At 39.5% G+C, this 14,705-nt stretch overlaps 1 protein-coding gene across 2 annotated transcripts in view; it reads right to left on the reverse strand.

The window, feature by feature from the left end:
* The window catches only part of Prkg1 (protein kinase cGMP-dependent 1), a 1,110,226-nt gene that overhangs the window by 377,616 nt on the left and 717,905 nt on the right, over window positions 1–14,705 (reverse strand). For both annotated transcript variants that reach the window (XM_026781031.1, XM_013348063.2), the window contains exon 4: window positions 6,272–6,377. In XM_026781031.1, the coding sequence (XP_026636832.1) occupies window positions 6,272–6,377 (106 nt within the window). The remainder of the gene's footprint in view (window positions 1–6,271; window positions 6,378–14,705) is intronic.

Raw genomic sequence — 14,705 nt, forward strand, 5'->3', positions numbered from 1 at the left:
CTCTCTCTCTCTCTCTCTCTCTCTCTCTCTCTCTCTCTCTCTCTCTCTCTTTCTCCCTCCTTCCCTCCCTCCCTCTGTTCCTCCCTTTTTTCTCCCTTTTTTCTTTCTTTCTCCTTCCTTCCTTTCTTCCTTCCTTCCTTCTTTCCTTCCTTCCTTTTTGGATTTTTGAGGCAGGATCTCACTCTATAGGCAAGATTGGCTTCAAACTCACAGCAATTCCACTTCCTCTATTTTTCAGGTTCTGGAATTACATAATCTACCACATGTGACTTATTCTGCTTATATCATTGTTGTGCTTGTGGGTCACACCCTTCTATGGATCATCCCAGCAATTCTACTTCATGCCAGGAGGTATTAATGCCATATTCAGAGGAAATAGTTCCAGACCAACATCAGGAAAGATAAATTAGAGTGTTATGCCTGTCTTGGGAGAAGCCAGGCCTATTTCCAGCCATAGTGTTTGTATTTAGTATATCCTCATAGATTATATTGCAAAATTTCCTCTTAAAGACGGAGGATAATATCCATTAAGAGGGTATATAGAGGACATAAGGAAAAAAAGACCATGTCGCTGAAGCGGTAAAAGAATGAGAAAGGAGGAGAGGGTAATCAGGTGGAACAGTTGACATGCAAGGTCTTTGGATCAAGGGTAGACCAGAAAGACTTTCTTTTAGGGTGATAGAAAATTATGGGCCGGTTTTTTATAAGAGGAAGATGTGTGCCTAGCTGCCTTACAAAATGATTCTCTCAAAGATAAAGAAAAGTTTCACAAGGCCCCTCTTGTGTCTCTGTTTTGTCTGTGAAGCAAGTAACAAAAACAATGTCTATCACCATCATTGACATCACCATCATCATAATTGTTGTAACCATCATAAACCATGTCTATCACCATCACCGACATCATCATCATAAATAAGAGTCCATCACCATAATTGTTGTAACCATCATAAACCGTGATCCATCGCCATAATTGGCATCACTAGCATAAACAATGGATCATCACCATCATTATCATCACTATCATAAACTATGGTCCATTACTGTCATTGTCATAACCACCACAGTATGGAGCTAAACGAAATCTCAGTTCATATCAGCAGAGCCCACTGGTCAAAAAGTTATATCTTGATGGTCAGTTGCATGTGGAAACACTACCAGCAGTAGCACCAGAAGATATGCTTAGAAGGAAGCAATTTAAATTAACTATGGAAGTTGTTTGACTCATTTTCTAGAAGCCATGGCAAATGACAACGAACTGACAGACAGCCATCATGCCATGCATCCTAGCACTGCCCCTTGAGTCATTTTCTTTCCCTTATTAGTCACTGTATTTGACTTACAATGGTTGTGCTTGCAGAATAACATCTGTGTTTACATCAGGGAACGTATAATGCAGGCACAGAATCGAAATAACTAAGTAAAGATCCAGAATCACAATCTGTGTGGCATGGAACAGCAAAGAGGGGACCAAACTGTGTGATTGACAGTTACAATCAGGATAAATATACTGAAATCAAAATGAAAGCCAACTTTGACAAAAAGGAAACACTCTCTACTAGTAGAACTACTAGCCATTTACATGTATGTACCTAGCACGAACTGAAGTTAGCAAAGAAAATTCTATACCTATGTTACAGGGTCTATAAGATCAATGTTAGTAGCTGGAGTGTTGCAGAATGGAAAAGAGCCAAATTAGCTGGTGCTGTGTTTACTCTCTTAGTAACCATTCAGTGCCTACCTCTAGCTAGGTCTGACCTACTAAAACTATGACTATCGGACAAAAATTCAGAGATGTACTAACTTACTACGGGACCAGCTTCCACCAACCTACAGACTAAGATATAAAATAATCTGTGATAGAAAGTTCCTTGAGTTGCTACAATCTATCTGTTTGCTGTTTCTACCAATGTATTTGAAAAGTGCTTTGATAGATACATTCTTGCTCTACAAACTTGGGACAATTTTTCCACATTGGAACATGGTATTTGGACAACCTTATTTTTTTTCTGTTTTTAAGGCAGGGTCTCACTATGCAGCCCTAGTGAGCCTAGAACTCAGGGATATGTCTGGCTATGTCTCCCAAGTGTGTGTGCCACCCACCATGGCTCAGAACAAATTATCTTCTATTCCCTTTGAGGTGGGAGTTGTGCTTTGAGTTCACACCAGTGTGTTCATCTCCAAACGTCTGTACTTATTTAGGAAAACAAGGAGGGCAAATAACAAAGGGAGATGATGGCCCTGACACAGACTCATGCCCTCTGAACCCTGACACTCCTGACATTCCTCCCTTTTGGGATGTGAAATGAGACTCCCACTGAGAATTGTCATTACATTATTATATCATAATATTAATATCCTATCATTTCCTAAACCTTAAACAATGTTGCAATTGCTTTGCCTCTTTATCAACACAAGATAACTTTAGATCTAAGTTTTATTTAGCAGTCACAGAGAGAAATATGCCCCCACACCTACCACAGAGCACTAAAGAGACCTTTAAACTATTTCATCTTTTTATAATATTAAGATATGTAATGCTTTCTCAACATGAAGTCAAAAAGAAAACATTGGATTGAGTTGACCATACAAAACTTTAATCTTTTATATTATACAAATGAGCAGCAAGTAAAAGCTTTAAAAGTAACAAATAGAATAGTAAGTGACTCTAAATTCATAGTATACAATTTTAATTGACTTTGAAATTGTTAAGTTTTAGCAAGATTTTTCATCATTTCCCTTGGGTGTTGTTATGCCCTGCTTCTACTTTTAATTTACTGATGTGGTAGAGTCTTCTGTTTTGTGTTGATTTCATTGGTTAATAAAGAAACTGCCTTGGCCCTTTAATAGGACAGAAAATTAGGTAGGCAGAGTAGACAGACAGAATGCTGGGAGAAAGAAGCTGAGTCAGTCAGTCGCCATGATTCTCCCACCTGACACAGACGCAGGTTAAGATCTTTCCTGGTAAGCCACACCTTGTGGTACTACACGGATTATTAAATATGGGTTAAAGCAAGATGTGAGAATTAGCCAATAAGAGGCTAGAACTAATGGGCCAGGCAGTGTTTAAAAGAATACAGTTTCTGTGTAATTATTTTGGGTAAAGCTAACCGGGAGCCAGGAGCTGGGAGGCGGGAAGCAGCCCACTGCTCCACACTACAATTTACTTTTATTTTATGTGTGCCAATGTTTTGATTGTATGTATGTCTGTGCAACACATGTGTGCAGTGCCTGGGGAGGCCAGAAGAGGGTGTCAACTCCTCTAAGACTAGAGACATAGATATTTGTAAGCCACCATATGGGTTTGGGTAACTAAACTTAGGTCTCTAGAAGAGCAGCCAATGCTTTTAACTGCTGAGCCATACTCCAACCCTGTTACACCCCTGTTTTAAAAGCCTCAAAAATAAAATCAACAACATCAAGAATAATTGTCCTAGGAATATGTGGGAAGAATGGATGCTATTCACTATTTGAGTTTCATGGGCATGAGACCCGCACCATAGCAAAGGGCTTGCACTCATTAGGAACCCATTCTTGATTTAATGTTGGGCCGTCATCATGAAATTTTAGAAAATTTTTGAAAGGTGGGAGCCTGTATTAACATTTGCACTGAACCTCAAAAAGCATGTATGAACATGTCAACTATCAGCAAAGCAATGTATCTTGCGCCAAAGAAAAACAATAAAATGCTTGAGAAATATCCCTTCTCCTAAAAAGTGCAAAGGAATAAGAATAGTAACAGAATTCTAATCAAAGAAAATGGGCCGGAAAATGTGCAATAGAGGTGAAACTACAGAGCACAAGGGTCTCCGCGATTGAGATCAGCATCAGCAGGAAAGAAAGCTTTTAATTGGATTCAAACAAAGAAAAAGACAGACGTAAACAATGACAACTGGGAGGAAAGACAGAGATGAGTGTGTTGTAGGAAAGGCTGGAAATAGGCTCAGGGTCACGTGGAATTACTTGGTTTGTGTATTTCAAAATCCCAGGCTGAGAAAACTCGTCAGCTGTTGGTGGAGAAGGGCCTAGAGCATCCAGCCAATGAGACTATCAATCATCTAAGACTAGCTGTGAGCTACTAAAGGGTTGGAGAGGTGGAGTCGGTAAATCAGAGTCACAGTTTCAGAAGAGTAAAGAACACATGGTGGCCGCCTTGACAACTCTAGGCTCTCAGCAGCACTGTGCTAGTTAACACACAGCACAGTGCCAGCTGCAAGGTGACGTCAAAGTTAGTAGTGCCCACTTCTCTTTTATTCTATCTGTCAGTTCTGCTTGACTTAAGCTAACGAACAACAATAAAAAACATCACTAACTCTAGAGAACCATTAATATTCAAAGTGTCAAAAACAGACTGTAAAACTAAGGCAGCTCTGAACACCACACAAACACACACACACACACACACACACACACACAAACACACAAACAGTGCCAGAAGAAAAGAAGGTCCTCCTAGAATCATCCAAAAGAGCATTCCTTGCGATTACAAATCATGGAAACTAGAATCAGCATCTTAAGAACTCAAGCTGAGATATTCCACACAAATGACAAGGCCCAGCCCCCACACAGGCATGTTATTGATCACCCACTCAAGTTTTCATCAGAGTGTCGTCAGATCAATAGCTTTGCACTTTAAGGCTTTCAATGAATATGCATTCTTTATTATTCTCTCAGTCTCTCAACACACACACATACAGCAGTGAACAAATGTATATCCTCCCACATAAATATGGCAGCTTAATAATTTAATTTCCTTTCAAACTATCCCAAACTTCAAAAGAAATTTATATTTCCACCTCTCCGCATCTAATCACACCAAGGGGAAACGAAAATACCCCGCTGACATTGAACTATTTTAATATATTATTACTTGATATCAAATTAGAATTTTATTGCCCCTTCAGCAGGAATATAACAAAAAGATTTCATGTGGAAATGAAAAATGTATAAAAGATGAAGCAGAAACAAAATTAATTAACAGAAATACCCAAGTAAAGGACATTAAAATTGCATTCTAAGAAACCTCAATAGGTGTCTGTTAAGATACATTACTGAAATAAAATGTGAATTTGGCTTGTTAGCTCCATTTTAACCACTTATTCACACAAAGTTAAACTGTAGAAATAAAAAGTTTAATATTCTAGTCCTCAAAAAGGAAACCCTGGTGTGCACTGTCCTGTTTCACATAGCTTATACACTGCTATTTAATAATATTTCAGTTTTTAAAACTAAACCATGCAAATTTTGGATGTGTTGATGTGTATGTACAGGGTGTGTGTGTGTGTGTGTGTGTGTGTGTGTGTGTGTGTGTGCGCGCGCACATGCACACCAGCAGAAGGACATGCGGTGTCCTGTTCTACCACTCTCTCCACCTTACTCTCTTAAAACAGGGTCTCTTGATGACCCTGGAACTTGCCGTTTTAGCCAGCGTGGCTGGCCAGCAAATCCCAGCAGATGTCCACCTCAGGCCCGCACCCACCACGTTGGGGCTACAGACATGTATGCAGCCATGTTTAATATTTTTCTATGTCCCCAAACCTGTGTATCAAGCATTCGGAAGCACTCAGTAATCTCCTTGCCCCCAATACAAAATATACTTAGTCACTAGAATTGTCAATGTTCCTTTCAAAAATCATACATATATGTATATATATGCTAAAAGTAACATATATGTTAAAGTTTAATGACAGTGAATATCAGTGTTTTTCTAAGAAATGAGAAGTATGTTTTCTATTAAGATCCTCGTCGTACATTGAGGTATCATAATAATTTATGAATTAAAAAGGAACTGGAAATAAATGAATTTGGGAAATCAATCTCAGGATTACAGGCTAATGAGCTGCCTTGTGAAATGTGTCTTCTTTAGCTGTATTACTTTTCCTACGGAAACCCACTGGAGACAGCTAGGAGAGGCACTGCGGTCTGTGCAGAGGAAGTAGTGCAAACTCATTAGCCACTAGATTGTGAGAATGAGCATCCTTTCCTGCTCAAGTAAATTCTCATTTGTGTCTCTGAGAAAACTCTGCTTGTCTGATATGCTGGGTAAAATTTGGATGTCCTGACTTAACCACACATCCTGAGAACCAGCAGCAGAAATAAAACCAGGCTCATCCAAAGTCTGGCCCTTCCACAGATTGGCAGGCAATTAACACTGAGTTAAAGCACACGCACATAGTGCATGCACACACACACACACACACACACACACACACACACACACACATTTCAAAGAGGCACCGGCGTCTTCCAAATGGAAAGAAAACAAATGTCCTACCTTTTTAAAAATTCCATGTACTCAGTGTGCTTGATGAGTCCTGTCCTCATCATTATTGTTTGAAAACATTGTCGATCGATGGCCCAGAGTTTCACGTTTACAAGAGCTAGAGGAAGAAAAGACAAAGCAATCAGGGGAAAAATAATTAGAGAATCTCACTTGTGAGCAGCACCCTGTAAAGAGATCAGTCCTTTGTAAGAGGTATAGAAAGCATTAACCATTTGCACACATTTAAAATCAGAGGACTAAGCTGTCCCGTTTCATCAAAGTCAGTTAATCTGGCAGCAACATGTGGTTCCTGGTTTTCTATCTAATATTATTAACTACCAAGAAGCTTCCTATTGCCCTTATGCCCCCGTCCATCCATCCAAAAGCACACAATAAAGACTGTTCATGATCCTAGAGAAGCTAAATTAGAAGGTGAATCCAAAGACAAACATATAGGCATCCTCCTGAATATTAACCTTCATCAGGCGATGAAAGGAGACAGAGACCCACATTGGAGCACCGGACAGAAATCTCAAGGTCCAAATCAGGAGCAGAAGGAGGGGGAGCACGAGCAAGGAACTCAGGACCACGAGGGGTACACCCACACACTGAGACAATGGGGATGATCTTTCGGGAATTCACCAAGACCAGCTAGCCTGGGTCTGAAAAAGCCTGGGATAAAACCGGACTTACATAGCGGACAATGAGGACTACTGAGAACTCAAGAACAACGGCAATGGGTTTTTGATCCTACTGTACATACTGGCTTTGGGGGAGCCTAGGCAGTTTGGATGCTCAACTTACTAAACCTGGATGGAGGTTGGCGGTCCTTGGACTTCCCACAGGTCAGGGAACCTGATTGCTCTTCGGGCTGATGAGGGAGGGGGACTTGATCGGGGGAGAGGGAGGGAAATGGGAGGCGGTGGCGGGGAGGAGGCAGAAATCCTTAATAAATAAATAAATTTAAAAAAAAATTATAACAAGTGATAACGTAACTCTTGAACTGAATAAAAAAAAACTCAAGAAGCAACAACAACAACAAAAAAAAAGACTGTTCATGGAGGAAATAGCATAAAGGTAAAAAAGAGGCTCCCAGGAAATTCTCCCTGGTAATACCCACAAGATTATTAATGATCCACATAACCCTATTTTAATTATTAAAAAGTACAAACAAAATAATTAACTTCCACTTTGATGAATTCTACATAATTGAAATAATAATTATCCAGCAATTTCTACACAATGCTTGTTTAACAAATTGTAACTTGTGTAACAACCATGTAGAAGTTTTATTAGGTTTTTTGAATTTTAATTTCTCTCTTACATCTTCTGTCTTTGACAATGTACAATTAAACGTTGAGGCTGAATACCACAGAAACATTAACGTCCGTGATTGATAGACAAGATTCAGAACAAAATGATGGCAGGTGTTATAGAATGCAATTTATCAAGGTAAACTTATGAAGAAAAAGACGAGCATAGTGGGGGCTGGAGAGACCAGCAGTTAGAATCTCTAGTATCATCGAGGGGACCCAGGTTTGAGTCTCAGCGCCCACATGGCAGCTCACAACCATCTGTAATTGCATTTCAGGACATCAAATGTCCTCCGCTGGCCTCCACAGGTACTAGACAAGCATGTTGTGCACAGATATGCATGTATACCATATATCCATACACATGAAATTTTAAAAAGTTAAAAGATAAGTATTATCAAAATCTTGGTAGATGAACCTGTGTGTTAAGTATATGATATGTTTGTTATAGTCTCTACCTTTATGCATATCTTAATATTTTCATAATGGAAAATAGGATGTTAGCATGTGTGTTGATGCAATGTGATAAAATATATCTTCTACATTCTGAGAGATTGGAACTTTTTCTGGATCTCATAGCCAGAGTTAAGAAGATACCTTGAGGTCACTTAAGACTGCTGTCCTCCTGTGTTCTCAGTCTGTTTGTCTAATCCACTTTTAAGAGAACAATGTAACAATCAACCTTACTTGCCTTGGAATTTTCATATACTCAACTTCTACAATTTAAGTCAATGCATAGCTGTAATCTTAAATTATGTACTTGTGTGTGCCCTTGACCCAGAATAAGGCATGTGTATCATTTGCTGAAAGCAGCAAATACAGAGATAGAGCACAATCTTCTAAAATGAATATCCACCATGAATGTTGAATGCAACTAGATTCAGATATTGCTTGATAAATGGTGCTGTTTTTAGTACTGATTGTTATGTGGTCAGTTGAGATCAGTTGGAACCAGCCACTCAATCACTGGAAAAACTCTGCTAGAGAGAATGCAGGGTATGCTATTCCTTCCACGGGTGGTGGTTTCTGTGCTAGTCAATAAATGCAGTGTGAAGCCCTTTGTTAGGGACAGAGACACAAAGACAGAAGACACAGACAAGCAGACAAAACAGACAAACACAGACAGACAGCCTTCAGGCCGGTACTGACTCAGATTCATACGACAGACAGGTGGAGGATGAAATACGGGCGAACATGAAGTAAATAATTCAAATCTGATCTTGATATTGGATAAATATTCCAAGAGGAAGAGTGTTTTATTTCTTTCCTTAGTGTCACACTGGGATGCATTTCAGAGTTACTCACTAATGTGCTTAATCCACTCAAGCCTGAGAACTTTAAAAAGACAGGAAGGACCATATGCTATACTTGAAAATACAGGAGGTGCCTCAAAACCAGGTGATGGTGGCACACACTTTTAATCGCAGAATTCAGGAGGCATAGGCAGGTGGCTGGCCTCGAAATGAGTTCGAGGCCAGCCTTTTCTATAGAGCGAGTTCCAAAACAAGTCAAAAACGACACAGTAAAACCCTGTCTCAAAATAATCAAAACATAAATAACAACAACAACAACAACAATAATAAATATAGGCGATGTAACAGCAGATGGTACTTAGTGAAACTACTGGGTGGAGCCACGAGACAATGAGCTCAAGAGAACATAGTTAAACTAAGAGCTGGGTTAGGAGGGCAGAAATGTCGTCATCATAGTTAGCATACACATGGGCCTTGAGAGGATGGGACGGGGCAACACGAAAGGAACGGGAGAGAAAGAAGGTAAATGGGATGGTAGACTAAAGCAAACTCAACTCTAGAATTTTACCTAACTTTCTTTGCAAATCTCTTTGAGGCTAAGAACTGGAATGTGGTTTCTGTCTTGAGTAGTTTGTGAAAAACATTCAGTAAAGCAGAAAAGGAGGAAAGCAGGAGGAAGTCAGCTATGCACGGCTCCTTGCTGAATAGCTTGTGAAAATGACACTTCTTCACACAGTTGTCACAGGCATTCTCCAGCCATAGGCTAGCTCTCCCGATGGCAACCTTGGTTCCAGAACACCTGTTTACTTAACACAAGCCATAGGTTTATATGATATACAAACAAAGAGGTGGACCACTAGGACAGACGACTTGAGGATAGACCCACAAGGGAGACCCTGGGAAATGATGAAGTTGAAGTGGAGTGGATGATGTGTAGAAGGTTTGGAAAGACCTGGAAGCAAAATCCAACTAGAAATGAGCTATAGAGACCAGCATCATAAAGCAGCTGCAAATGGCTGAGACTTGTGGCATAATTTGAGAGTGAGCCGATACAGGACTCAGAAACACAGGCTTATGAAGTGGGAATTCATTTGCTCGATAATGTAAAGCTGTTAGAGATCTTTGGGATACAAAATGAAACAAAGAAAATAACCAAAATTGAAAAGACTATGACTTGAGTACACCAATGTGTTTTTAAATGTTTATATGTAATAAAATAAGAAATTCCAAACTCATCATCATTTTTAGCGGGTATTAGGTATGGTGCATATATGTATACCCACCACCAAAGGAAAAATTAGGTTGCACAATCAATGTTCCTGATATTTTATATTTAACATTTTTATTTTTATTGTGTTTATGTGTGCAGGCTGTGCATGTCAGGGCATGTGTGTAGAAATCAAAGGATGATTTGCAAGTGTAAATTCTTTCCTTCCACTATGTGGGTATAAGACTTGGCTCCTTGGGCTTGGTGTCAGACGCCCCTACACACTGAGCCATCTTGCTGGCCCCAATGTCACTATTGTTTTACAAGGATGATTAACTGACACACATGCACAGTTTTCAGACACACATTAGTTGATGGCTAGAAACGGAATGACTGAGTGAAGATCAGGGTGGATGCATCTGAAAGCCATAGCTCGCAGGAAGAAGAGACTTAATATTTCCACCCTCTGAACAGAGGTGCGTGAGGTGTTCAGACAAGAAGTAGAGCATTTAGTGAGGCCACAAGCAACTCAGGGATCAAGAAAGACTATTGCTGACTATGGCAGCAATAAGACTAAGAGCAAAGGCCTGGAGATTTGGGCATGTGTGGAGCGTATGTGTATATCCTTGTGTGTATCTCTGTATGGAAGGATGTCTGTGTGTATCTGTGTGGTCATGTGTGTCTACATGTATCATTGTATTTGTTCCTATGTGACTATATGACTGAGGGACATATGTGATCACATGTGACTAACATTGCCTTTATCTCTTATATGTATGTTTCATGCTTCCTTCAACAAATGTATATGTTCTTCCAGAGACAAGTTCCTTGTTTCTTTTTATTTCTCGGTAGAAAGAAGCTTTCACTGATAAGCATTAGACATATAATCTTCCAAGGGAGAAAAACAAGAACTTGTCCTACCCAGCTGTAATGCCCACAGATATCAACAACTGAATGGCAAGATAGCCCATACTTCTTGATAAATAAAATTTACATACATGAAGTTCACCTCAAAAATCCTCACTTGAGAGTATAAGCCTATATTATTTCACATGTTATAATCAAGTCTCCAAACTGAAATGATTCAGATTTCACTATCTCTCTATATTTTTTTAATGACTTCTAAAAATGAGCTTACATAATTCAACGATTTGCTTACTTGGGCTACTAAAATGTCCCTAAGTGAAATTTCATTTCAGACAATATTGCTTCATGATAATGAACATGGGTTGATGAAACAGAAAATTTATCCATGACCTTAAGCAACATGCCAAAGCCTTTCTGCACTTTAAGCCACAGCATGTTAGTGATATTGGCATTTTACAGGTAGGTAAGCATGACCTGTGTTAACATTAAAAATGCCATTTCAGAGCTGTGAGTAACATCTTGCTTAAGTAGCCTGCAGGGGTGGAAGTCTGTTGCTCCCTTAAAGAGACCGTTAAAAGAAATCTTTCATTTATCTTTGATTTTTTAAGTGTCTTCTTTATCTCTACAGGGAATCATCTCTGCATGATGGAATACCTGAGACTATCATGATGATGGCTGAAGCTAAATTGTGACAACACAAGCTATTGTCACCGCCACAAACTAAGGACAAGACTCTATAAAGTCTAAAGGACAACAGGCAGAGATCAAGAAGCCATCTTTCTTTGCACTGGAGCATACTTTTAAAAGTCTCGCCTGAAGCACACTGTGTTCTCACACTAAAGCCACATTTCTTGAAGGGGAAACACACTCTGAGATTTCTAAGCATACAAGTGGAATGGATGTCTTCAAGACAGGGAGCAACTGGCTGTCCCTTACAGAAAACCACGATTCCAGAGGACACAGGCATAAGATTGTGCTAGCCTAAAATCACAAATCGGGATTTAGCTTAACTTCTAGTGAGGAATTCACCTGCTGCCCAACTGGAAGAATACAGAAAAAGCATCTATGATGCATACAAGGCCCTGCCAGACACAAATATTTATTCAGCCTATTTTTATATCATACCAATATGGCAGATGCTGATGCTAGATATGGAAGTAAAAAAACAAAACAAATTCACAGCCCTGTCTTCAACTTAGGATCTACTACACAGGCTCACAAACTGCCATCTGCGGCAAGGCTAGCCAGTGGTTTATTTATCATAGTCTGCTAGAAAAGAATGGATTTTACATTTTTACACAGTAGAAAATTTTTAAATAGAAGCATATTTTACAACACATGAAAATTATCTGAAATAAATTTCAATATCCGTAAAATTCTTCTTGGTACCCAGACATGCCTGTTCATTTATATATTGTTTCTGGATGAATTGAGTAACTGTGACAGAGACCATATGGAACCCAAAGCCTAAAATATTTCCCATCAGAGGCCCTTTTCAGAATCCTAGTCTAGTAGATATGAAAAATTAAGAGCTAAGGTAAGTTTCCAGGATTGTAAATACTCAGGAAAGCAACACATTCTTCCTAAGGGTGGGGATGGGGCAGTGAGAAGACCTGGCTGAAGGGAGGTTTAATGAAGTGATTCTCAAAGCCATGGTTCTTTGCTGCATGTTATAGACAGAATGTGTTTATGCCCCAACTTCATTACTTGAAGCCCTAACTACCAGACAAAGTGGTATTAGGAGATTGGGCCTGTAGGAGTTGATTATGTTTAGATGAGGTCAGAAAGATGGTGCTTAAGCAAGAACATCAGTGGCCTAATAGGAGGAAATGCAGGCAGACCAGTCTCTCTCTGCACACTTGGACCAAGTGTCCGTGTGAGGAAGGGGTGATGTAGGAGGGTCTTCTATCTATCTGTTGCTTTCATTGGCTTATTAATAAAGAAAACTGCTTGGCCTGATAGGTCAGAACATAGGTAGGCAGGGAAGACAGAACAGAATTGTGGGAGGAAGAAAGCAGAGTCAGGCAGACACCATGAAGCTCCAGCCTGAGATGGACATAGGTTAGAATCTTCCCAGTAAGCCACGACCCCATGGTGATACACAGATTACTAGATATGGGTTAAAGTAAGATATGAAAGTTAGCCAAGAAGAGGCTAGAACTAATGGGCCAGGCAGTGTTTAAATGAATACAGTTTCTGTGTAATTATTTCAGGTATAAGCTAGCCAGGTGGCTGGGAGCCAGGCGGCAGGAAGACAGCCCGCCACTCCTTTTACAAGGATCCTCATGTTACAAAAGGGCCATAACCACAGCGTGCTTGTGCCCTGGTCTAGGACTTTAGATCAGGAAGACACATGCCTACAGTATTTGTTCTAACTGCCTGAATGAGGAAAACTATGGGCATCATCATAGAATCATAAAGAATACGGAACTCAGAAAATGTGGGTTTTTTTCTTCTTATTTTCTGCATGTTAGAGGAGATTACACCTAGGGTCTCACAAATTAGACATGTACCCCACAGCGGGCCTATATCCCAAATAGAATTCACAGGATTCTTAAACGTGAGAGAGGCACACCACACTTTTATTTTTACTACCCTATAGCTGAAATGTAGCATGTTTCTAATCTTTAAGTGTGAGCAACACACCTCACCAGCAGAAACCATGGCTATTTTTATATCATGCTAACATTTGCAATAACGTTCTTAAACATGATGTATACTCAAGATGATTTTCAAATTATGGGAGTTGTTTGTCTTATTTTTAGACAGCTGTTGTATTCCAGTTCATCGCTATTTTTCACCAGTTTCAATACAAATGAATTCATTTTCCAGTGATCCTTGATTAATGCTTTTAAAAGCATAGGGGTCTAGATGCTCCATCAGACTGGCAACAGTTCATTGACTTCTGTACACTGTGCCTGGGCTGAAGGTATGGCTCAGTGGTGAAGTCCCTGCCTATACACTGTGAACCTTGCTTTGAATCCCTAGAACCTGTGGTTAGAGAAATGGCTCAGAGGTTAAAAGTATTGACTGTTCCTCCAGAGGTCCTGAGTTCAATTCCCAGCAACCACATGCTGACTCCTAGCCATCTGTAATGAAATCTGATCTTAACATCCCTTAGTCTCACCTAGACATGAATGGATCTGCAGTACCAGAAAAATGAATGTTGCATTCGTATTATTCAAAAGTACAAGTGAGGGTATATTTGCAAATACCTGCTTTATATTTTAGGGCAAAAATCATGTTCAAACCAGGCAGTGGTGGCACACAACTTTAATCCCAGAAGTTTGGAGGCAGAGGCAGGCAGATCTCTGTTAGTTAGAGGTCAACCTGGTCTACCAGTGCTAGTTCCAGAACAGCTAGGAGTGTTACACAAATAAACCCTGCCTCAAAAAAAAAAATCATGTTTAATTTAAACTCATACATAACTGAGTTGTAATAAGTAAAAAGGGCTTTTTATTCTTCTATATTATAAATGTAAAATATATTATTAAACTTTTCTGAAAGCTTTCTCTGAAATTCTTTAAATTATTCTTGCTATAATAAAAACATCAAATTATCTTAACATTATTTTTGATGTTTGGGGTCCGATAGGTATTTGTGCCCTAGAAATACATATACCCAGTTTCTGCAAGTCCTAGGACAAATATTCTAGTATTAAAATAATTTGGGACATCCTAAGAACACTGCAATGAAGTTTCAGAAAAAATATCAAGTGCCGGCCAAGTAAATGTTACATTTGAGGACAGGTGTGTTCTTTCTGCAAGTTGGCCAAGAGGACATACAGTGAGCTAAGAAGGAAATGG

Source organism: Microtus ochrogaster, chromosome 8, assembly GCF_000317375.1.
Source record: "Microtus ochrogaster isolate Prairie Vole_2 chromosome 8, MicOch1.0, whole genome shotgun sequence".
NCBI classification, from domain to species: domain Eukaryota; kingdom Metazoa; phylum Chordata; class Mammalia; order Rodentia; family Cricetidae; genus Microtus; species Microtus ochrogaster.